This window comes from Bos grunniens, chromosome 3 (genome assembly GCF_055505025.1).
Source record: "Bos grunniens cultivar Pamir isolate PY7600 chromosome 3, Bosgru_T2T1.0, whole genome shotgun sequence".
Lineage (NCBI taxonomy): Eukaryota > Metazoa > Chordata > Mammalia > Artiodactyla > Bovidae > Bos > Bos grunniens.
The window spans coordinates 69,082,947-69,109,702 of NC_141167.1; the positions used below are offsets into that span (position 1 = coordinate 69,082,947).

At 37.6% G+C, this 26,756-nt stretch overlaps 1 protein-coding gene across 41 annotated transcripts in view; it reads right to left on the reverse strand.

Annotated features, from left to right (window-relative positions):
* The window catches only part of ZNF644 (zinc finger protein 644), a 96,711-nt gene extending 70,936 nt beyond the window's left edge, over nt 1-25,775 (reverse strand). For 6 of the 41 annotated variants that reach the window (XM_086394412.1, XM_086394418.1, XM_086394404.1 and 3 more), the window contains exon 1: nt 25,466-25,511. Coding sequence is in view for 4 of the 41 variants with exons in the window: in XM_086394399.1 (XP_086250525.1) it covers nt 25,175-25,272 (98 nt within the window). In the remaining 37 variants the exon portion in view is untranslated. The other 35 variants (XM_086394413.1, XM_086394400.1, XM_086394419.1 and 32 more) reach the window with 17 other exon arrangements.
* Nucleotides 25,776-26,756: the final 981 nt, after the last annotated feature.

The following is a 26,756-nucleotide window of genomic DNA, read 5'->3' on the forward strand; positions in this document are numbered from 1 at the left end:
ACATCTTCATGTTCAGTGATGCTCCTCTTCAAAAAAGAAAAACAAGTATTTTCCAATAAACAAAAATTAGATTTGTGGCTAGCAGACAAAATAGTTTAAAAAAAAATGGGGAAAGGAACAAGTAATAAAATTAGTGAACAAAAAAAAGAAAGCATTCTTGAGAAAAATAATACAACAGTCACAATAAATAGAAAGCACATAATAAGATAATTTAAATCCTGATAACCATTAATTTATGAAATATGAATGAATTCTTATGTTATAATTAAAAGACTAAGTGTTAGATGGGACTGAAAGTAAAACAACAATGATATGGTGTATACATAAAACAGTTGTAAAACATAGGGGGCAGAAAAATTTTAAATAAATGGTTGCAGGGAGAAAACAAACCACACAAACATTAACTATAAGAAGGTTTGTGTAGCTATGTTATTAGCAATAAAAGCAGACTTCAAAGCAAAAAGTATCACCAAAGGTAGTAAGAATCAACAATGGTAAAAGTTTTAACTCATCAGAAACATGAAACAATTCTAAATTTATGTTCCCCAACCATACAGATTCCAATATACAAACCAAAAATAGACAGCAAAGCAAATCCATAACCACAGTAGAAGATTTTAACATCTCTCTCTAATAGACCCAGTATGCAGAAATTAACCAGGTAGGGATGTAGAAGTTTTGAACAACATGATTAACAAAATGACTTAACAAACACATAAATACTGCACCCAAAAAACTGAAGATTACACATTCTTTTGAAATACACACAAAGTAATTATGAAATCTTGTCAGAAACGTATTAACAAGGTATTCAATCACATTTGCAATCAGGGAAATAGAAAGTAAAACCACTAAGAGACAGTGCACCATACCCTCTAGTATGACTAAAATTAAATATTAACAATATAAAGTGCTGCAGAAGATACAGTACAAAAGGAACTCTGCTGATGATTATAAACTGTTACAAACACTTCAGGAAAAAAAATGTTGAATAGCTTCTGAAATAGAACTTATACTCTGTGTGCTTACTCACTTCAGTCATGTCTGACTCTTCGTGACTCTATGGACTACAGCCCACCAGGCTCCTTTGTCCATAGGGTTCTCCACTCTAAAACCAAGCTATTAAATTCCTAGGTATTTACTAAACATACAGGTGTGCATGTGTGTACTAGGAGACATGTACAAGTAAATGCATAGCATTATTTACAACTGTCTAAAAATGGAAACAAGTCAAATTTCCACCAAAAACAGAATGAACTACGGAGTATTAATATACTGTACAGCAATGAAAATTAATCAGCTACAGTCATATGCAACAATAGGACTAAATCTCATAAAGCTGGAAAAGCCAGAATCTGTTTGCATAAATTTCATTAACAGAAAAAGGGTCAAAAATGTGTTTTTTGATGGCAAAAATGTAAGGCAAAAAAATTAGTATCAGAAAACATAGGAGGTAATTCGCCAGCAGAGAAGGAAAGTAGAGGATCTGGCAATGTTTTAATTTTTGACAGGGGTGATTAAGCACACATGTACTTTTGAATACTTAAGTTGGACCTTTTTCCATGTACTATTCTGAGCATTCTTTCCACAGTAAAAAGTGTTTCAAAACTGAAAATTTAGACATTTAAGGCTTTGGACGTTCCCCTAAGTAAGGTGTTAGCATTATCCTACAGTATTTTGTTTTTATTTTAATCAAATATATACAAATACATATTTTAAAAATCAAATAAAGCATGTTATGAAAAACAGAACCAGTGAAATCCCACCCCAGTTTCTGCTGCTGCTAAGTCACTTCAGTCGTGTCTGACTCTGTGTGACCCCATAGATGGCAGCACACCAGGCTCCCCCGTCCCTGGGATTCTCCAGGCAAGAACACTGGAGTGGGTTGCCATTTCCTTCTCCAATGCATGAAAGTGAAAAGTGAAAGTGAAGTAGCTCAGTCGTGTCCAACCCTCAGCGACCCCATGGACTGCAGCCTACCAGGCTGCTCCATCCATGGGATTTTCCAGGCAGGAGTACTGGAGTGGGGTACCATTGCCTTCTCAACCCCAATTTCTAAATACATTCATATCTTGATTTTTCATTTTTGGATCTTATTATTTTCCTATATAAGAAAATGATTTTTATCTTCTTATATCCATCCCTCTGTAACCTCCCCCAAATTATACTACAGTCCTACCTGAAGAGTGCTAACTGATTTCTTGACAAAATTGCAAACGCGATTCAATAAGAAAAAAAGTCTTTACAACAAATGGTGCTGGAACAACCAGATATATGTGAAGAGAAAAAAAAAACACTGACTCAAATCTGACATTCTATATCAGTGTTTATTTCAAAGCAAATTATAGGTTTACGTGTAAAATATAATAGTGTTAATCTTGTAGAAGACAGAAAAAAATCATTGGGCTCTAAAGATAGAAAAGTGTTCTTAGAAATAACAAATGCATGACCCTTAGAATTAAAATCTGATAAACTAGACTTCATCAAAACAAAATATTTTAGTTGGTGAGAGAGTCTATGAAGAGGATTAAAAAGCTAGTGACAGATTTGGAGAAAATGTGTACAAGTCACATACCTGACAAAACACTCATATCTAAAATATAAAAGTACCCTGAAAATTCAGCTGTAAGACATCAGTAAAAATACGAAAATAAGGACATTCGAAAATCATCTCCATAACACGAAAAAGAAAACTGACAAAAACAGTCAACATTTTCCTAACACTAGAAATTAACCAAAGGCTTGCAGCAATCTGGGGAGAGCTTATTCAAGAAAGATGGCTAATCTTGATGAGACCAGCAAACTCTGTGGCATCGATTCTGCCCTTTTCCCATCCTCCCAACACAGTAGACTTGAAAACCAACAGTCCACAAGTCTGGTGAAAACCAGCAGCCTGGTAGTTACCCAAGAGGGGCAGATAAGGGCGACAGTTCCTTTACTACTGCATCCTCAGAGGACTGTTCATTATTTGACATGTCTGGTGGTTTCCTGGAAGACCCCACTCCCAAAGCTATCCTAAGAGTGTACTCAGTGCAAAAAAAGCCTTTTCCCCAAAGGCATTTGTCAAAAACAACTGTAAGCAATTGTACCATGTTATAGGTGACTGAGGCAGAGGATAACAGATGAGACCAACAACAGACTAACCAAGAAGTTTAAAAAGAAAAAATGGGGCTTATAAAAGCTCTAAAATATTCCTGACAATCTACGCGGTCAAATGTATGCCCAGAGCCACACACAAGCTGCAGGCTGTGCACATGATCAGGAAGGGCCTGAGAAAGCCCTAAGTGCACACCTCTGGCTAACCTGGAAGCTCTGCACATCAGGAAACAAAGGGTAAAGCTAAGTAACAAATTTCCTGGTTGAGTGTTAAAGCTGTGCCCCAACAAACATACACACAGAGCCTCTAAACAAAACTGGGAACGTACTCATCTCAGGCACTGTCCAATTATCAGCTGACCACTAAGCTAACTGAGTAGAGACATTTCAGTGGCCACACAAGGCAAAGAATATATATTTTACAGAATTAGTTCTGAAAAATCACTCAACTAGCTAACAGCAACAAACAGTAACAAAAACAAATGCTGGGAAAGAAAGAGTATCTAATCGTCAGAGCTGCCATATTATTTAAAATGTAGCTTTCAACAGCAACAAAAAAATGACATTTTAAAAATGTATGGCTCATACACATGAAAAAAAGGCAAGTGAAACTGTCTCTGAGGAAACGCAGACATTGGACTTAGTGAACAAAGCTACAAATCAGCCATTTTAAACATGTTCTAAGAACTACTAAAGGAAATCTATGTCAAAAGAACTGAAGAAAAATATAAGATGGATGTCTCACAAACAGAAAATATGAATAAGGAGATAGAAATCATGAAAAAGAACAAAATAAAAGCCGAAAAATACAATCATGAAAATGAAAAATTCACTACAAGGTTTCAGCAGCAGATCTGTTGTACAAGAAATACTAAAGAGTATACTTCAGGCTGGAATCAAAGGACAATGGTGAGTAACTTGAATACACATGAAGAATTAATGAGCATGGTACCCAACGTTCACTGCAACATTATTCACAATAGCTAGGGCATGGAAGCAACCTAGATGCCCATCAACAGATGAATGGACAAAGAAGCTGGTTTATATACATATATATACATATATGTATATGTATACACACACACACACACAAAATGGACTATGCTGCTGCTGCTGCTAAGTCACTTCAGTCATGTCCGACTCTGTGCGACCCCAGAGACGGTAGCCCACCACGCTCCCCGGTCCCTGGGATTCTCCAGGCAAGAACACTGGAGTGGGTTGCCATTTCCTTCTCCAATGTGTGAAAGTGAAAAGTGAAAGTGAAGTCGCTCAGTTGTGTCTGTGAAAGTGAAGTTGCTCAGTTGTGTCCGACTCTTAGCAACTCCATGGACTGCAGCCTACCAGGCTCCTCTGTCCATGGGATTTTCCAGGCAAGAGTACTGGAGTGGGGTGCCATTGGGCTATAACTCACCCATAAAAAGGAATGCATTTGAGTCAGCACTAATGAGGTAGTTAAACTTAGAGCCTATTATACAGAGTGAAGTAAGTCAGAAAGAGAAAAACAAATATCACATACTAATGCATATATACGGAAACTAGAAAGATGGTACCTATTACAGGTACCTATTACCTAGAAAGATGAACCTATTTACAGGGCAGCAATGGAGATCCAGACATAGAGAACAGACTTATGGACATGGGGGCAGGGAAGGAGAGGGTGGGACAAATGGAGAGAGTAGCATGGAAACATATATACTACATATGTAAAATAGATAACCAGTGGGGATTTGCTGTATGACTCAGGGAACTCAAACCAACGCTCTGTGGCAACTTAGGGGTGGGATGGGGTGGCAGGTGGGAGAGAAGTTCGTAAGGGAGAGGACATATGTATACGCCTGATTCATGTTGATGTATGACAGAAACCAACACAACATTGTAAAGCAATTATCCTTCAAAAACAAATTAAAAAAAAAAAAAGCATGGGAAAGGTAACTTGATAATATAGAAGTCTAATTTAAAAAAGTGTTGACTGTTTCTTCTCCTGTTGGAGTTAAAAGCCATGGAAAAACAATTTGCATGGCACAATGAAAAGCAACAATAGAAGAAGAAAGCCAGGAAAAAAGTTTAAGACATATAGAGAACAAATAGCAAAATGAAAGACATAAATTCTACATTATTGGAATTAAATGCAAATTAATTGAGTATTCTAATCAAAAAGCAGACATTTGGTAGAATGGGTAAAAGAACACAATCCAACTATATGCTGCTTACAAGGGACATATTTTAGGAACTTCCCTGGTGGTACAGTGGATAAGAATCCACCTGCCAATGCAGACCGCACCGGTTCAATCCCTGGGCCAGGAAGATTCCATGTTGTGGAGCAACTAAGGCCACTGTGCCACAACTAATAGAGCCCGCCAGCAGCAACTACCAAGCCTGTACACCACAACTACTGAAGCCCCTGTGCCCTGAGCCTGCAGACCACAACTACTGAGCCCATATGCAGCAACTACTGAAGCCCATGAGCCTAGAACCTGTGTTCCACAAGAGAAGCCACCACAATGAGAAGTCCTTGCAACACAAAAAAGAGCAGTCCCCACTCACCACAAATAGAGAAAGCCCACACAAGGCAAGGAAGACCCAGTAAAGCCAAAAATAAATTAATTTTTAAAAGGAGACAAATAAAAAAAATAAAGAAAGAAAAATAAATAAATAAAATAAAAGGAGACAAGATTCAAAGAATTTAAAAGTGAAAGGACAGAAAAAGATATCCAGTGCAAACAGTAACCAAAAGACAGCCACTCTAGCGGTTATATTATTTTCAGACACAAGACACGAAGGGAAAAAAATCATTACTAAAGACAAAGAACATTTTATAAGAAAAAAGGTTCAATTCATCAAAAATTATGGATAAACTGTAAATATATATACTCCTAACAAAGCCACAAAATACATGAAGAAGAAACTTACAGAATTGAAAGGAGAAATAGACAACAGACAAAAGCAAAAACAGATGGAGACTTCTGTGCCTCACTTTCAGTAACAGAAAGAACCAGATAGGAGACCAATCAGAAAACAGGACTTAAACACTATAAACCAACCAGATCTAAGAGGTAACTACAGAATACTCAAAAAAAGCAGAAAACACTTTTTTCTCAAGCATATATAGAACATTCTCCAGTATACAGACCGTATGTTAAGCCATAAAACAACACATTTAAAAGGAATCAGATCATACAAAGTATGTTCTCCAACCACAATAGAATGAAACTAGACATCAGTAACAGAAGAAAATTTGGAAAATTAACAAACACATGGAAATTAAGCAAAAGATTCCTAAATATTCCTTAGATCAAAGAAATCACATGAGAAACCATAAAATATGTTGAGATGAAAACAAAAACACAACACACTAAAACTGATGAGATGAAGTAGCAGCAGTGATTAAAGGGAAATTTATAGCTATATATATCTACTTTAAAAGGAGGTATCAATAATCTAACCATCCATCTTAAGAAACCAGAAAAAGAGCAAATTAAACCCAAAGCAAACAGAAGAAAGGAAACAATAAAGACTATAGCAGAAATGAAAGAGAATTTTTATAAATAAAAACAATGAAATCAAAAGTTGGATTTTTAAAAATACCAACAAAATTGACAAACCTTCAGGGAGGGCTTGATCAAAAAAAAAAAAAAAAAAGACAAATTAAACAAGCTAAACCACCACCACCACACCCTATTTTATTGAGCTTCACAGCTACTATCTTTTTTTTTTTTTTTAAACAAGCTGAAGGTTTATAGTGACCCTGCATGAAACAAGTCTATCAGCACCATTTTTCCAACAGCATTTGCTTACTTTGTGTCTCTGTCACACTTTGGTAATTCTTGCAGTATTTCAAACTTTTTCCACTATTATTTTTTGCTACCTTTGATCAATCATCTTTAATGTTACTATCATAATTGTCTGGGGGCACCAGAAACCATGCTCATGTAAGACAGTAAACTTAATACTGTGTATTCTGGTGGCTCCACTGACTGTTCTCGTATCTCTCTCCCCTCAGGTCTCCCCATTCCCTGAGACACAACAATATTGAAATTAGGCCAGTTAATAATCCTACAATGGCCTCTAAGTGTTCAAGTGAAAGGAAGAGTCAATCAATGCAGCAAGCTTCACTGTTATTTTAGGAACTGCCACAACCACTCCAGCCTTCAGCAACCAACCTCCCTGATCAAATTGAGGCCAAGACCATCAACACTGAGGCAAGACAGTCAACCAGCAGAAAGGCTGCAACTTGATGAATGATAATGCTTAATAATAAAGTTTTTTTAAAGTATGTATACTGTTTCTATGGAGAAGGCAATGGCACCCCACTCCAGTACTCTTGCCTGGAAAATCCCATGGACGGAGGAGCCCGGTAGGCTGCAGTCCATGGGGTTGCGAAGAGTTGGACACGACTGAGCAACTTCACTTTCACTTTTCACTTTCATGCATTGAAGAAGGAAATGGCAACCCACTCCAGTGTTCTTGCCTGGAGAATCCCAGGGATGGGGAGCCTGGTGGGCTGCCGTCTCGGGTCGCACAGAGTCGGACATGACTGAAGCGACTTAGCAGCCAGCAGCAGCATACTGTTTCTAAGACATAATGCTGTCACACACTTAATTCACTTCCGTATCGTATAAACATAACTTGTATATGCACTGCGAAACCAAAAAATTCACATTACTTGCTTTACTGTGGTGATCTGGAACCAAACCTAACTATCTCAAGGTATGCCTGTATTACAATCAAGAATGAAAGGCCAGTTTTAATACTGGCTTTATAACAAGAAATACAAAGGATTATAAGGGAAGGGTACAAAAAACTGAATGGCAAGGCATAAAGTAACCCACATGAAATGGAAGAATTTCTGGGGGTAAAAAAAGCAAACTGCCAGAACTGATTCAAGAAGACACTGGAAATCCCAAATGTCAAGAGATTAAGTGATGAAAAAACTTCCCACTAAAAAAGCAAGGACCAGATGGCTTCTCTGGTGACAGCTACCTTTAAACCAAACACGCAAAGAATTGACACCGATCCTTGTCAAACACAGGAAAACAAAATTACAGATAAGATCCCTTACAAATAAACTCACAAAAATCTTTTTTCTTGTGTGTATGTTTCTTGAAGATATATCATCTAGACCCTTTTGTCCTCCTGATGAACTGATTATTCTTCAGACCTGCTGCACAGCCACCTTCCTTGCATCTCCTTGCACCATCATCATTTTCCTGTGCTAAATCTTATTTCCTGGATCCCTCCTCTTTTTGATTCACCCAATCATTCTGATAGAGCCCGGGTCCTCTAGTAAATTACTGAGAGAGATGGTGCATTTGAAGTAAATATTCGAACAACCTCATATGTTCTATGTATTTACTCCCACATTTGACAGCTTTGGGAAGGTACAGAATTAGTAGTTTGGAAATAAATTTTCCTTTAGGATTCTGAGGCATTATTTCATTATTGATTATTTTTCCAAAGATACTGATTCCTAATCTCTATTATATTGTCCATAAACAAAAGTTTTTAGGAATTTCCCTGTTTCTGATGCCTGAAATTCTATCATGTTGCTTGGTTTTTTTTCGAGTCACTATGCTGTGCATGCTATGAATCCTTTTAATGTGGAAACTCAAGATTTTTGTGGAATTATTCTTAAATAACTTCCTCCATCCATTTCCTCCCATTCTGTAATTCTGATTTTTCATATGTTGAACTTGCCAAGAGTGATCCTCTAGCTTTATTTTCTCTTACAACTCACAACTCTTTTGTCCTGTTTTGTGAAAGCTTTTCTCAATTTTACCTTTCAACATTCTACTAGAAATTTAACATCCTAAATTTCTAACTCTTCTGTTAAGTATTTCATATTCTAAATGTCTAAGAGCTTGTTTTCTAAGGATTGACTCTTCATAATATCCTTTCTCATTTCAAAGTTATAATTATCCCCTTATTTCCAAAATTATCGGTAACTTTTTAAAGTTTTCTTTTAAAACTTAAGTTTTAAAACTATTATAATAAAGTTTCTACCCACTTCCTCTTAGTCATCCTTAATCTCATATTTTAAAATGAAAAAAGGTTTAAAATGAAAAACCTAAAAGTTGTCTAGTCAATGAACCCAGAGACTATCACACAATTATAAATGAACTCTGACACAGAAAGACTGATACTATCACTTATATATGGAATCTAAAATACGATACAAATGAACTCACTCCCAGAAACATTAAAAGAAAAAAAAAAATTTACAGGTTGCAGCAGGGAAGGGAGGACTAGATTGAGTTTGGGGTTGGCAGAGGCAGGTTACTATGTATGGAGTGCATCAACAGAGTCCTATACTATGTAGCACACAGAACTATAGCCAATATCCTATGGTAAACTATAACGAAAAAGATTCAAAAAAAAAGTTGCCTTGGAATTCTCTGTTAATAGGTAGTATCAATGTAAGATGATCAGTCTGATGATTTCCCTGGTGGATCCTCGTCTATTATTATCTGTTGGTCCCTCTTCCTCATCAGTTTGCTATAATAGAATGACTCTTCCAATCTTGCCTTTGGGGGCAGAAGCTTGATGTTAGTATTTTCAGAACCAGGAGGAAAGAGACTCGATGATTCCTAGTTTAACATGTAAAATTTTTCTCAATTCTGTTTCTGAGTGTGACACTCTTAACCTGAGCTTGCCTACTGTTCAAGAACAGAGTATCAGAGAGGAAACCTTGATAAAGGTAAGAAATATCTTCTTGGCACCATGAGGGTTGTTAATTTGTTATTAACTCTTAGACAATTCTTTTAAGGTACCTGCAGCCACTAATTCCTGAAGCACCACAGTGTTCAACAGCACAATTCTAGACCATTCTAGGCCTTTCCCACCAAAAGTGGAAAGTTGAGTTTTCTTAGTGGTACAAAGTTGCTGCTTTCCAGCTTCCAGAGTTTTACTTCTGTGATCAACTTTCCAGTTTTTTCCTTGATACCCTATGATTTAAAAAAAAATTATTATAATTCTACAAGGGGGTTGATTTCAAAATAAATGGTTATTTAATCCACTATGTTTAAAAAGATATGCATTTCACCAGTTTTGATGTGGCATGTCTTCTTCACTGTTGCTCCTTTTTAAATAGTATGAAATTTAGGCTCAAGTTTGAGTAGGATACAGTTTTAATCACCCAAATAGTTAAAATCACTTTAGCTTTAACAACTAGCTTTTCTATAATGTAGTCAAAATATATTGACTTACACAATTTCTCTTATTTAAAATTTCAAATTCTCTTTGAAGCCCAAGACATTAAAAAAATTTTTTTAACTGACATAAATTGGAAAAAATGTGTATTTATTGGGAACAAAGTTTGACATATACCTGTTAGATAAAGCATATTGCTATCCAAATCTTCATAGCCTTAATTTTTGTTTACTTAATCTATTAAATTCTGAGAAGTAATTTAAAATCTCCTGAAAAAGACTGATGTTACCAATTTCTCTAAAAACACTACTTCATGTTTCAATGCTATTCGAGTTTATCACACAAACGCTCAAGCCTACTATTGTTTAGTGGTCTAATTTTTTATTAATTAAAAAAAAATTCTCTTTTTCTCATTTCAAAGGTTTTGGACTAGAAAAGTTTTAGCCTTTGCTTGATATGAATGTCTAGTATTATTTTTGCCATTCATTTCAAACATTTGCTATTTTTACTTAGATAAAACTCTTATCAGTTCTGTTCAGTTGCTCAGTCGTGCCCAACTCTTTGCGACCCCATGAATCGCAGCACGCCAGGCTTCCCTGTCCATCACCAACTCCCGGAGTTCACCCAGACTCACGTCCATCGAGTCAGTGATGCCATCCAGCCATCTCATCCTCTGTCGTCCCCTTTTCCTCCTGCCCCCAATCCTTCCCAGCATCAGAGTCTTTTCCAATGAGTCAACTCTTCTCATGAGGTGGCCAAAGGACTGGAGTTTCAGCTTTAGCATCATTCCTTCCAAAGATATACCAGGGCTGATCTCCTTCAGAATGGACTGGTTGGATCTCCTTGCAGTCCAAGGGACTCTCAAGAGTCTTCTCCAACACCACAGTTCAAAAGCATTAAGTCTTCGGCGCTCAACTTTCTTCACAGTCCAACTCTCACATCCATACATGACCACTGGAAAACCATAGCCTTGACTAGATGGACCTTTGTTGGCAAAGTACTGTCTCTGCTTTTGAACATGGTATCTAGGTTGGTCATAACTCTCCTTCAAAGGAGTAAGCATCTTTTAATTTCATGGCTGCAGTCACCATCTGCAGTGATTCTGGAGCCCAAAAGAATAAAGTCTGACACTGTTTCCACTGTTTCCCCATCTATTTTCCATAAAGTGATGGGACCAGATGCCATGATCTTCATTTTCTGAATGTTGAGCTTTAAGCCAACTTTTTCACTCTCCACTTTCACTTTCATCAAGAGGCTTTTGAGTTCCTCTTCACTTTCTGCCATAAGGGTGGTGTCATCTGCGTATCTGAGGTTATTGATATTTCTTCTTCCAGCCCAGCGTTTCTCATGACGTACTCTGCATATAAGTTAAACAAGCAGGGTGACAATATACAGCCTTGACAGACTCCTTTTTTCCTATTTGGAACCAGCCTGTTGTTCCATGTCCAGTTCTAACTGTTGCTTCCTGACCTGCATACAGGTTTCTCAAGAGGCAGGTCAGGTGGTCTGGTATTCCCATCTCTTTCAGAATTTTCCACAGTTTATTGTGATCCACACAGTCAAAGGCTTTGGGATAGTCAATAAAGCACAAATAGATGTTTTTCTGGAACTCTTGCTTTCTCGATGATCCAGCAGATGTTGGCAATTTGATCTCTGGTTCCTCTGCCTTTTCTAAAACCAGCTTGAACATCTGGAAGTTCACAGTTCACCTATTGCTGAAGCCTGGCTTGGAGAATTTTGAGCATTACTTTACTAGCATGTGAAGTGAGTGCAATTGTGTGGTAGTCTGAGCATTCTTTGGCATTGCCTTTCTTTGGGATTAGAATGAAAACTGACCTTTTCCAGTCCTATGGCCACTGCTGAGTTTTCCAAATTTGCTGGCAGATTGAGTGCAGCACTTTCACAGCATCATCTTTCGGGATTTGAAATAGCTCAACTGGAATTCCATCACCTCCACTAGCTTTGTTCGTAGTGATGCTTTCTAAGGCCCACTTGATATTACATTCCAGGATGTCTGGCTCTATGTGAGTGATCACCCCATCGTGATTATCTTGGTCGTGAAGATCTTTTTTGTACAGTTTTTCTTTGTATTTCTGCCACCTCTAACTCTTATAAAACCACATAAAAAATTGTAATGCAATTTATAAAGGGGAGGAGAGTGGGAAAGAAATCTATTCCAATTAAATTAAGAAAAAGCTGTTAGAAGGGTACTGGGTAACCAAACTTGACAGAAAGCTGGAAAATAAGGCACGGAAAAGGAGATAAGCCAGGAGATAATCAGGCAAGCAATATCACACCAAAGGACATCTACTTAGGATACCATTTGTATCACTCTAATGGCAATGCCACCATTAAGACATTCACTGCCATAGCGTAAGACTTTGATTCCACCACAGCCAGAGAGATACCTCTATCTCCTCTTCTACCTCCCTCCTGTATGAGCTGTTTCAGTAGGATCAAAATATATGGAATAGTCAATTTGGTTTCCTAGTTTCCATCCTGTTTAAACTGCTGGCTCTCCTTTTTTATGTTGTAATTTTTCGCTGCTTATGAGCATGCAGAGGCCTATGGCAGAGAACACAGGTAAGGATGGGTCTATTTCCAGTAAGTTTGCAGCCACAAAAAGTATAAATATGGAACTATTCAAGAATGAGGTTCAGGGCAAGGCTTTCAGCCAAGTTTCCTATTCCCAAACCACTAGATCATCCAATATTCATGGAACAGTACATAGTTCTGCTGTCATCCTTTACCACTCTGTCTACATAGAAACTCCAATCTCAGCGATACCGATAAAAATGCTTTTTCCCACTGACTGCTGCTGCTGCTAAGTCGCTTCAGTCGTGCCCGACTCTGTGCGACCCTATAGACAGCAGCCCACTAGGCTCCCCCGTCTCTGGGATTCTCCAGGCAAGAACACAGGAGTGGGTTGCCATTTCCTTCTCCAATATCCTTTCCCATTGGAGTGGGTTGCCATTTCCTTCTCCATTTCCTTTCCCACTGACAACAGGGGACAAACTATTGTCCTTTGCTTTACCTGATTTGTCTCAACAGATAACTTGGATGAAGTCAAATGTACCTCCCTGTATTACCATGGTGCCAGAAACCACAGTAACTTTACTAACTAAAGTTAAGCCTATATTAACTATGAGAATGGTTAAAATATAAACTTGTTATAAGACTAACATACTATCTTAAAACTCCAAGACTCTATTAACTCCTAAACTCTGTTCTATTTATTAACTCTAAAAGAGACAGAAATATACTTTTAAAACTATATTATTTTTATATTTTTTCATATTTTATAATTCTATTTTTCATATTTTCTAATAATCATACTCATTGTAAGACAATGCATGCATGTTTGGTCAATTGTATCCAAGTCTTTGCAACCCCCTGGACAGTAGCCCGCCAGACTTCTCTGACAATGGAATTTTCTAGGCAATAATACTGGAGTGGGTTGCCATGCCCTCCTCCAGAAGATCTTTCCCACCCAGGGATCAAACCCATGTCTCTTGCATCTCCTACACTGGCAGGTGGATTCTTTACCACTGAGCCACTGGGGATGCCCCTTCTAAAACAACAGCATACATTCAACTTAAGAACTCTTAAAAACTCCAGTAAAGACAAACATCTCACATCTTAAATACCAGAAACTACTATTGCCCAGCGGGAACTACATTTTAGGGATTCCCCCAATAAGAGCAGTGCCTTCACAACTGCTTCCGAATTTTAAAACATCTATTTCTAAAAAATTTAAACACTGGTAGTCCAGATTATTCATTTTTATTATCTTCTGTTTTCATACCAACTCCCATTCCAATTAGAATATTTCTTAAGACATGCCTTAAATGTACTATTATAACTGAAAACTCAACAATACAATTACAATCTCTTACTATTCATCTCAAATATTTCTATAGTTGACAGTACTAACAATTTTTAAAAAATACCACTATAGCATAACTTTCTTGGTCTTAGTTGTCAAAGTTTTTTTTTTAAAGCTCATAAGTTAAATTTTAAAAAGCTCCTAAGTTTTTTAATATAAAGCAAATTTTATCTCAATTAGTATTAGTAACTTATATGTAAACTGTGTCTCCACATAAGTTTATTTTCAACACCAAAAGATAGTATTAATAAAATGGCTCCATTCTTATATTAACTTTATACTACAAACTTAGGAGCCACATTTTCACCTGTTTTATTTTAAAACTATCCATTCTTTCTCTTAATATACCCTCTCTACCATTCACCAAGATAATGACCCCTAACTGGCCCTTCTCACTTTAATCTCTTCTCTAATCATATCATATCTGGCTGCTGATCTTTCTCATTTTTCTTCATGTATTTCTGTTCAGTGGCCTTTAGTAGAACTCCTTATTTCTAACACAAACTTTTTTAGATTCCTCCAGCTCAGGTCACCTTATAAGCTTTACTTTTTATCACATTCATTTAAAACAGTCTCTACCTCAAACAAGGAAAATACTTGCATTCCACAATTCCCATCTCTGTGCTTTTTAACAAACCTTCACCCTAACTGATACTCCCTTCCTTCTCCACCAATCTATAAATATCACTTACTCAAAATCTAGGTTAAAAAGTACTTTTCCCAGGAAGCTTTCACCGTCTTACTACACACTGGTCATATCATCTTGTGTAAATCCAGGAATTTAAATGTTTCATTATTAAGCACTCTTCAAGTTGTATCTTAGATAATGACCTCTCTGGAGCAGGAACCACATCATTTGCTTTATATATCTGCATTCTCATCCTAGCGTGATACTAAATGAATTTTATACAATAATTAACCCCGTTAAAACAAGAGAAGGCTGGGAGAAACACAACCACAGTTAAAAGGTTTTTCTGAATACAAAAAAATTACATCTCCCAAAACCAAATTCAAATATAACATTCATTTTTTCAAAACACATAGAACTTTCCCTTAAATATTATTTTTCTACACACAGAAGTCAGGTCTTAAAGCTATAACAGCATGCTAATTATTTTGTTTGTAATATTCTAAATCTAGTCCCCAAAAGCTATTATATAAATTCTTAGTATTTTAAGGATAATATATTTTTCAATGTCTAATCAATTTTGACCTCTATACTTCACAAATACAAAACCTACATAATAATAGTTCACAGATGAGTTTTATTTCTTCAAGATAACAAAATGCTTCGAGCAAGAAATTATTAAGCAAACTTGGTACAAATTCCAAACAACAAAACTTCATATAAATACTTTCATTCATAAGCTCAAAAATATTCATAATCCAAACATTAATGAGAAAGTATTTTCATGTCCACATCTGCACAATTTACAAAACACATCTATTCCTCAAAACTCAGCATACTAGAATGTGAAGATACATATTTTCATTGTTATGTACTTTTTATAACTTTATTATAAGAATACATGTTTCAGAAAAAAATCTTTCTCCCAAAAGCACCAACTGTTACACTACAATAAGGTTTACAGTGCTCAACAGTCATGAAAAATCAATGCTGTAACCGTTAATCCCATTTGCAAAAAAATTATTGAAGCACAAGTGAAAACCATGATCAATAATTCCATTGCAGATCAATTTACAAAGTATCCTTCATAGATTTTAACCATTCAAACTTTTGTGCAACTCTCTGAAGGACACATTCTCGTTCTTTACACTTTTTAAACAGCAAAATCTTTCTGGTTGAGATTGGATACTTGCCTGTAAACGAAAGTACAAAAATTTATTTCTACCCCTACAATCACAATCAGAAATACTCAAATACCTTATTAAACAACCTGAAATGCCTGAAAGCTAACTTACATAATGCCTAGAAGCTACTAATAAAGAGGTTCCAAAAAGCAGCTATATAAGGAGGTAATCCAAGACCTCTTCTACCTATTTCTTGGCTATATGCCTAGAGGATACTGTAATGAAAGCAAGCCAGACAACTATGTTACCTATGGAGGAAATTCAAATCTCTGCATTCTAAACAAATTTTCTTGTTATAAAACCTCTCAAGGGTTACTATTAATGAAAACTGAAAAACATCTCTGATGTTGATATATATCACACTGGGGAAAAAAAGGCCTACAGTACAAACTACCTATCATCTAATTTATTTCCAAATTCATCCAACAATGCCAATAATAGTAAAGAGACAGATTCAGGCATCAACTCTCACTACACTGGGAAAGGACGAATATGCCATTAGCAAGTTTGAAAACAAGCCAAACCTATTTCTGATGATGGCGGTCAGAAAAGTGGTTACTTCTTTGAGGGAGAATTAATAGGAAGGCCACAAGGCACCTTTTTCAGTGCAGAAAATGTTCTATACCTTGATCTAGGTTGAAGTTACTGGGTGTATTTATTTGTGGAATTTCATTTACTTGTATTCATAAGATTTGTGCAGTTAAATATATGTAAATTATATATAAGTAAAACATTTAAAAACAAGTCACCAATAATGGTAAAATCTAAAAACGTTTTCTCAATTCTCATCCTTTCTCCATCATATTTCTAATCACAGAACACCAGTAGTCCCTAAATGCAACTCTTTCCCGCTATAAGACCCACAAGGCTTTGTTAGCATTCTGCCAGCACTTTTCTTAAACTCTGCCTCATATTAATTCACTTAATAATTCAATATTCATTAACTGCTCATGTGCAAAACACGGGATTAGGCAACCTCCAACATTTATCTAACACACACACACACACACACACACACACACACACACAGAAACCAAACTCCCTAAGCTGGATTCAAGCCACCCTATTATTTGGTTCTAATAATGTCTCCTCTTTTAATTCCCATCACTTCTTTACGGGAATGTTCTTTCCCCAGCATACTCTTTTCGCAACTATCCTTAAGACACAGTTCAGTTTCTACTTTATCCTTTCTCGGTACTTGTATAGAACTTACTACCTACATCTGCACTGTCCAAAACACGACTAATGAGCACCTGAGTCCCGTTGGTCTGAACCAGGACGTCCTTTAAGTAGGTAACACACTGGATTTTGAAGACTTGGTGTGAAAAAAAAGAATGTAAAGTATCTCAATAATGTGTACATGCTGAAATGACAATATTTGGATATATGGGGTTAAATAAAATGAGTCAAAAATGTTAATTTTACTTATTTATCTTTTAATGTGGCTATAAAAAAATTTAAATCACATTGTGGCTCAACATATTTCTACCTGCCAGTACTGATCTATACAACCTATTTATAGATTATAGATTTATTTGGCATCCACCCAATGAGTGCAAGAAATTCAATATTAAGCCCATTCTCTTTATATATACTAAAGATTATATATACACACTAAATATTATATACATATTATATAATAAAATCAACTAGTATTCTGTTGATTTAAGTGCCTATTTAATTTTAATATCAATTTTAAAGATTTTTAACAAGGAAGCTTAAGACACTTCAAGTATAAAAATATTTTAAAAGTTTTGTTTTCATTTGGCTATAAACTGTTAAAATGTTACCTACATTTTATACATATCCTGCTGCTGCTAAGTCACTTCAGTCGTGTCCGATCCTGTGCGACCCCATAGACGGCAGCCCACCAGGCTCCCCTGTCCCTGGGATTCTCCAGGCAAGAACACTGGAGTGGGTTGCCATTTCCTTCTCCAATGCATGAAAGTGAAAAGTGAAAGTGAAGTCGCTCAGCCGTGTCCGACCCTCAGCAACCCCATGGACTGCAGCCTATCAGGCTTCTCCATCCATGGGATTTTCCAGGCAAGAGTACTGGAGTGGGGTGCCATTGCCTTCTCCTTATACATATCCATTTTGTGTTAAATGTCTCACCAGACAGACAGTACTATTAAACTCATAGAATTTCTAATCCCAGAGTATTAGTTCTAATTAAGCTAGATTATTTTTCATCTTAGTCACTCACTAAAGAAAAAAGCAGCTTCCATTTTGACCAATATCACTGTACCACGTCCAGCACCCAAGACAAAGAACCTTTATTTGGGGGTATGAATAAACAATGTGAGCAATAAGACACCAACTGAAATGAGGGTAGGCAGAAAAATGCTTTCATAAGGTTAAGTTTCATAAGTAGGAAACAAAACTTACAAATTATATAGTAAGGCAAAATGGCAGATATACGGAATGAAAGGATAGGAAGACAGAACAGAAAGGTCTCATCTGTAGCCAAAATATACCTACATTCAAACTTGGCTGCTCTACTGTTTACTGTCTATATGACCTAAATCTGAGTTTGTTTCCCTGCATATGAAATGGGAATATATAATATAAATATATATATTATAAAGTAGCATCATTATAAGGAATAATAATAGATGCTTAATTAATGTCAGTCTCATCTTCCTTTCCTTTAATACGAATGATTATATAGTGGTGACAAGATTATGGGTGACTTCCCCTGTCTTCCTTTTCCAAACAATTGAAAGTATTTTTTTAAACAAATACTGAATTTTTAATATTTCATACTCGCACCTCTCCTCATGTGAACTTAAAAAATACTTTTACTAGCTGCCTTTTACAATTTCCTTTAAAGTTTAAAATTTGTATTGGTAGTGGAGGAAGTAGGTGGTATAAGAAAAACTTAAAGACTGGGAAATAAGTTTAAGACTAAACCAGCATAGACATGTATAAAACAAAAAGTGTGGAGAGGGAAACAGCAAAAGGAAATGCTACTTGAGGGAATTCCCCTGACTAAGTCGGACTAAGCAGTGAGAAGGTTAACATTCTTCTTCTCAATCCTGCTTCTGCTTAAGCCACTCCTCACTCTCATCTGGGGTTTATATGTACTTTACACACAAATATCCATAGCCACTCTCACCCTTCTCTCTACTAATACTTACCACAATCCTCATGGTCAAAATCTAAAGGGGAGTGAAGAAACTGAGGATGTTGTAACAAAGTAAACCAACACACTGGCTGGGAAGAACTAAAATGCACTCATTCCCAAATGCATTATTATTATTTTCATCACTTGATAGTCATAAAAGAAAACGTGTTCCTGAAATACTAACGCTGGTTACAGCTTTAAATGCTAGCACTGAAGATGCCACACTTTGGTGCCTATATTCCTTTGAAGACATAAGCCTCAAAATGGAACACTAAAAAAGTATACAGCTTCAGATCACTGACAGGTGAAAATTTCAAGATACTATTGTTGTTTAGTCGCCAAGTTGTGTCCAACTCTTTTACCACCCTATGGACTGCAGCCCGCCAGGTTCCTCTGTCCAAGGGATTTGCTAGGCAAGAATACTGGAGTGGGTTGCCATTTCCTTCTCCAGTCAAGTTACTGTAGTGAAAACAATTAAACAATGGTGATAATAACTATTATTATTATTTCAATAGATAATATTTATTCAGCATTCATTGCATACCAGAAAACTAAGGGCTTTACTACATGAATTATGTAATATAAACCCAAACCTCTACGAAGATATTATTATTCAATCTACTTGCCTAGTGCTCACAGAGCTAGATCTTAATCCCACCAGTTTTACATCAATACTTCCTCTTTTTAAACCTTATCCTCCCATCCTGCACAAACTATTCAACAATAATTAGGATTCATCCCCTTCCCCAATAATTGTGGTGTTTTGAAAGTACTAGTTATGTTTAACATCTTCCTCAAGAAACTGATGAAAAAAATATTATGCTTTCAAGTAAAAGGGTAAATACTCTGGAAAAAAGGGTAAAATTTTTCATCTTTTATAAATATTAGAAAAATAATTGATATAAAACAGGTAAATACACTTTAAAAACGGTGCTTTAATCACAACACTTTATTAGGCACTTTATTTTAAAATTATCCTTTTGACTCATAACATATTTAGTTTCCTGACTTTGTACAAAGTCTTTTAAAAGCTGTGTTTTCAATGCCATTCACATGTAAAATATCATGTATGAAAAGAGATGCCAGTCCAGGTTTGATGCACGATACTGGATGCTTGGGGCTAGTGCACTGGGAGGACCCAGAGGGATGGTATGAGGAGGGAGGAGGGAGGAGGGTTCAGGATGGGGAACACATGTATACCTGTGGTGGATTCATTTTGATATTTGGCAAAACTAATACAATTATGTAAAGTTTAAAAATAAAATAAAAATTAAAAAAAAAAAAAAAGCTGTGTTTTCTCATAGATACAGAGAATAGAGTGATTGCCAGAGTGGAGAAGGGCATGGGCAAAATAGGTGAAGGAAATTAAAAGGCACAAACTTCTAGTTATAAAATAAGTAAGTCATGGGGAATTAGTATACAGCATAAGAAATATGGTCAATAATATTATAATAACTTTGTATGCATTCTGATAGTTACTAGACTTATTGTAGTGATCATTCCATAAATGTTGACCACTATGTTGTACACCTGAAACTAAAATACTATGGTACATCAACTACGTTTCAATTTAAAAAAATAAATAAAACTGCATTTTCAACCTCAATGAATGACATACATACTAAAAAGGCTAATATCTAAAACCTTATATTCATTACTCTAACCAACATCACTTATACCACAATAGGAATCAAATTTCAAGAACAAATCACTCATCTATACTTTTCACAAAGTTACTTACAAAATCAGAGTTCCAAGAATTCCAAATGAAATGGGAAGGTTACAGCTTACAGACAGGTAGGGCAAAAGACTGGTAGAGGAAGAGTGCACGGGCAATCGCTTTGAAACAGTAATCTCAATACAGTCTCACTTTCCCTCATCTAAGAGAAGTATGCACTGCTGCTGCTGCCCTAAAATTCTTCTTCTCTTCCTCTTGAAATCCTCTTGGAAATTCCTCCTGACTTTTCTCCTGAAAAGTTATCTCACAGGACTGCTAACATTTCTCAGTAGTCTACCTTTTATTTTTAACCTAACGGAACAAAAACACACTAACTCCTAATCACATAAGAGTTCCTAGTAAATTCAAAGAAAACAGTTAACTTAGCACTTTAGCTTCAGCAGATCTAAGAAAAAAATTAAACAGAACAGCAAGTGAGGCCCTAGAGAGAAGAATACACTTTTTTCATGTAGACTTCATCTATCTGAAGACCACGAATTGAATTTAGTGCTCTGGCTTTGAGATTTCAAGGGATCTTTATCTTGGTGTTTCATTTTAAGAGGGGGAAGAAGAGAAATACTTTAGTCAACCAGCAGGGTGAGCTAGTGCTAGAATCAGTTTGATTATTCTCAATTTCATTACTCTCAGTTCTCTCAAAATTCAATGGTGCAAATGGCACTATCAAAAGCAGCTATTCCCACCTAATAAACCCAATTAAAAGACTTTACTTCTAGAACTGCTTCAGTCAGTGCTACATAATTGTGTTTAATATTTACAAAGCAGACTATACCAGAGAGATTAATAACAAATGTTAAAAAGAGTTTATTTGAATATCTAAAGTATTATACTATCCATCCTTTATTAGCATGTTTTATAAACTATAAATTAAAAACTATAAAAAAAACTGCTAAAACTAGTGTTCAATCAGAGAAGGCAATGGCACCCCACTCCAGTACTCTTGCCTGGAAAATCCCATGGACAGAGGAGCCTGGAAGGCTGCAGTCCATGGGGTCGCTGAGGGTCGGACACGACTGAGCGACTTCACTTTCACTTTTCACTTTCACAAATTGGAGAAGGAAATGGCAACCCACTCCAGTGTTCTTGCCTGGAGAATCCCAGGGACGGGGGAGCCTGGTGGCCTGCTGTCTATGGGGTCGCACAGAGTCGGACATGACTGAAGCAACTTAGCAGCAGCAGTGTTCTATAAAATTAGGGCTAGGTAATTCAACATTCCAATTTATGGATTCAGCTTGCTACAGCTAGCTGCCTTAATATATGCCTGAAAAGCAGTCATGAGAAAAGCATCTCCACAAGAATGAGATCCCCTGCTTTCCCTTAGAATCACATTGTGAGAAGAGCCTAAATAAGTAACCCTATATACTAGCAATGCATTTGGGGTGAAAGAAAGATGAACCTGATCTCTTCTAACAACCAATTTCTTTAAACTGTTTAAATGACAAGTAACTCCACCACTTCAAGTAACTGTCCTTGAGTCTGTATTTTCCCCTCCTGTTACCCAGTACAGTCTCAACTCAACTACAACAAAATTCTCCCTTTCTTATAACTCAAATGACAAATTAAACCTGCAAAAAGTTTGATGTTTGCGGGCAACAGACTCACTTCATAATTACAAATAATCCAGAAGTATTCTTAATTATCACAAGACCAAAGTATATATAAATCCACTCACATAGTGTTGCAAATTAATATATCAAGTTTCTGAGAAGAATCAATAATTTAAATGAGCCTTAGCTGCTGCTAAGTCGCCTCAGTGTGTCCGACTCTGTGTGACCCCATAGACAGCAACCCACCAGGCTCCCCTATCCCTGGGATTCTCCCGGCAAGAACACTGGAGTGGATTGCCATTTCCTTCTCCAATGCATGAAAGTGAAAAGTGAAAGTGAAGTCGCTCAGTCGTGTCCAACTCTTAGCGACCCCATGGACTGCAGCCCACCAGGCTCCTCCATCCATTGGATTTTCCAGGCAAGAGTACTGGAGTGGGGTGCCATTGCCTTCTCCGAAATGAGCCTTAAATGACCCATAAAAGCTTTAAAACCTAAAGACAATGTACCTATTGTTGTTAAACATGATATCCAAAGATGTTAAAGATAACTGTGGGGCCCCATCATAAATGATTTTACTACTTGTTGAATTTCCTAACAGATCTTACAGATTAACTATTCAACAGTACACTAGTTAGTCTTAAGTTGCTTTTAACGTGGTCAAAGTGGCATGTCCACTTATCCAACTAAAATGCTATTAGAAAATGAAAGGCATTAGCATCTACTTCATTTCTTATGTAGTAACTGGTAGTAACTGCAATTATTTCAAACTTTCCAGAAGTTTATCAAGCTACCTGTTTTGTTAAGTTTCTAAGTCAAGATTATTTTGAAAACCTCAAAATTCAAAAGCAACATTGCTTTGAAATTATCTGATATGCCTGTATTTTGTATCTGAATTTGTTTCACTTTGGAAGTCACTTTAAAACGTCACCATATCAAGTTAAATACACGTTTTCAATTACCATCACAGAATTTCTCATCAGTATAACAGTACCTAAATAACAAGTACTCTCAAACATACTCCCTTGTTTTGTTTTATAACCATGATTAGTTGCAGATGGTCACCTCCTTATCCCAGCAATGTGACCAATGAAAAGACCAATGAGATGGAAGTTGAGAGACGATTTTCCATTATGCCCTTAACGCAATCATCTTTGGCCCTCAAAATATTGTAAAAGAGGGTAACACTAGTTGTTCTCTAAGATTCCTTCTAAGCTAAAACTATATGATTCAATAATAATTTTGCTGATAATAATGTATCTCTCATTAATACAAGATTGTTCTCTATTAGGAGAAAAGTTAAAAGAGGGGGCAACATAAAACAAGGAAAATCAAAGTTTTAAGAAATGCTGAAAAGTTCAAATTTCAATTCAAACACATCTAAAGTTAGTTATATAAGTATGTTTAACTATCCCTTCAGTAAAGTAATTTAACTTGTTAATGTGACCTGGCCAAAACATTAGTTGTTTCCAAATTTTGTATTTAGAATATTACAAATATACAAAGTATGCTATAGATGTAGGTGCTGTATAATTTTAAATTATGCTAGAAATTAAAACTCACACCACCACCATGATTTTGACAGCAATGTAAATATATACTAGTAATGTACATTAATACTAGTCAAGGCTTCATGCTTTACCTATTAAAATAACTAAATTGTAATTTCTTTATAAACACTAATTTTTCCTTACAAAAATCTATGGATGTAAATATTGCTGCCATCAAGTTTCCTGGATACTTACACATATGAATGAAGGCAAACAGCAGGTTTCCTTTCTTTGAGAAATTTGAGTTCTCTATTTTTTGAAATGCTTTTTCTTGTGGGACCAAAACTATGTAACTGAACTACTGCAGAGAGGCAATATACTATTAAGGCAAATCTAATCTATCATCCGGATGCAACAAGCCTGGCTTTAGTTAGGACTGGCCAGAATAGATGATGGTGTTTTGGTTATTTCTGCTGACGATATTATTAACTTGTATAAGAAACAGGACCATCAACGACCTCAACTGTGTTTCTCTCGTTGAATACTTCTCAAGGACCACACAAAATCTTAACTCTAGACATGAAAGTTTTCTAACAACTAAATTTGTATCAATGTTACTTAAACAGTTCAAGAAAAGTTTTCCACTAATGTTGCTAAACCATGGATGGATCCCAACACGAAAGTCGTCTGTGGAAGTCTCGTAACAAGAAACCGTTAGTTCCACCACCTAAGTTTCCAATCACTGAGAAGGGTCTGGGACAACTCATCTTCAGGTTCACGGGAGAAGTGGAGCACACCTGCTTTCCTCTGGCAGAGATTAAGCTCCCAGGGACACAAAGGCCAGGGAATCAGACCTGGAGAAGCAAAAAGCTTTAGCTGGACACCCACCAAGCCCCTGGCAACCCACTTTGAGCGATTTACCTCTTGCTGTTACTTCCCAGGCACCTAGCGGCATAAGATCTTGCAGAACACGGGGAGGGGAGGGCTATGCGGTCCTGGTCCCACGTTAGGGGAGGGGTGTGTACAGTTAACGCCAGAGCCTACGCTTCTGGCCGCGACGGAGCAGCCCCGAAGAGAGGGGGTTGGTGACTGCTCTCGGACCGCCCCGTTACTCAGTGCATTGCAATGGCGACAGCCAGGCTCCCCAAGCCGCCTGATCTCGGCCCCCTTCCCCCTACTGCTCACTGGCTGCTCGGCTTCATGTGACTAAACAAAACCCCCAAGTCTAGTGCCCAGCTCAACCCCTTTGTGTCCGCTACCGGATCCTCCGACGCCGCCGTGGTAAAGTCCCCCCTCCCCACCTCCGCCGAGTCCCGCCCCGCGGCGGCGACCGCCGCTCACCTCAGGTTCCGCCGCCCCCCGCGGCCGCCGCCTCCCCGAACCCGGGGCCCGGGCTCCTTGTGTAGCACCAACTCCGCCTCCTCGGCCGCCGCCGCCATCTTAGCCTGTGCGGCAAAATGCGTCCTTTTGGATGGTTGGGACCCAGCCTAGGGCGTAGCTCCCCGGGCCCGAGCGCCGAAGGCCGGGTCCCCCAAGTTCTTCCGCCACCCCCAGTCCCGCGCCGCCACAGCCCAGAGGCCCCAAACCCACACGGGTCCCGGCGATTCCGACCAAATAACCCCTGAAACTCACAGTTTGGTGCCGTGTGCGTCAAACCGGGGCGACGTTGGGAGCGCGCGGCGTCCCCGCGTCACACGCCGCTCTGTACGCTTCTCGGCTCCAACGGCCCCCCTCCGCTCCCCGCTTTTCGCCTGCGGCCCCGGTTCCCACGGCGCAGGCGCGCTGCTTTCCCGCCTCTTACCGACCTACGGGCCGCGGGGGCGACCAGCGAGGAGCTCCTGGGCGGCCTCGCGGTGGTGGAGCGTCTGGGCCAATTACGCCAACCCGGGCAGCAGAAACAGTGCACTACTGTTCTCGGGTGCCAGAAACCCAACAAGGTCACCTCCCCCAGCGCTGACCTAATCACTCTCGAGGTTCCCGCCCCAAAGTAGGCACGCTCCAAATATGGTGGTGCCCAAACTCTGCAAGACCCAAACAAGCCTAGGCCCTTTAAGGTGGAACAGACCCATATTTGAGTTCCACGATCACGAGAGTGGCACAATTCCTTTTCTCTTCCTACTGTTGAGGAAAACAGCTAAAGAACCCAAGATTGCAGGTCACAACTGTAGAGTCATGGCAGAAGAAGTTTTCTGGATCTTAAGGGGACCAATTGTTGGGAGATGCTTGATGAACAAGCAGAGCATCAAACGTAGTATCTCAGTTAGGGTAGGAAGGCCTGCCCTAAAAGGTGCCCTGGCTTTGGTCCAATTTGATTCTGTGAGGATACTTTCTCCCTGCATTACTGAACTTGCTGTGAGTCTCCAAATTAAAGTTACATAAGAAACACCTGATACACTCGTTACCCTTCAAACAATTAGTAGCCTAGGGAGTTCTAAAAAGCTTTAAACAAGTATCCACCGCAGAGTCTGAGGACAGCCTCATAAACCACACTTTGAGAAACACTGATGAAGAGTTATTCTCTTTGCTTTTAAACTGAGCCAACAAAAAGTTGCTAACATGTTTGACACGAATCAAAAGTCCCTGAGGAATCTACTAGTCCTGCCTTACTACTAAGTTCTTGGGCTGTTCTGAATCTTTAGGTTCTCACTTGAAAAAAAAAAAAGAGCTTTCATTAGATGTTATTGGCATTCAGAGGAATACACTGTAATTGCAAATATTTGACGAGAATGAGAAACATTCTCTTTCCTATAGGATGGTGACTTCATCATCATTATCAGCAAACATAGATAGATTCCAAATGACAGGTATTTATACTTGCTGAACTAGTTAATAATAATAGCTAATACTCTGGAGTGCTTACTATTTACCAAGCATTGTTCTAACTCATTTAATTTCATTAAAACCTAATGAAGCAAAGAGATGT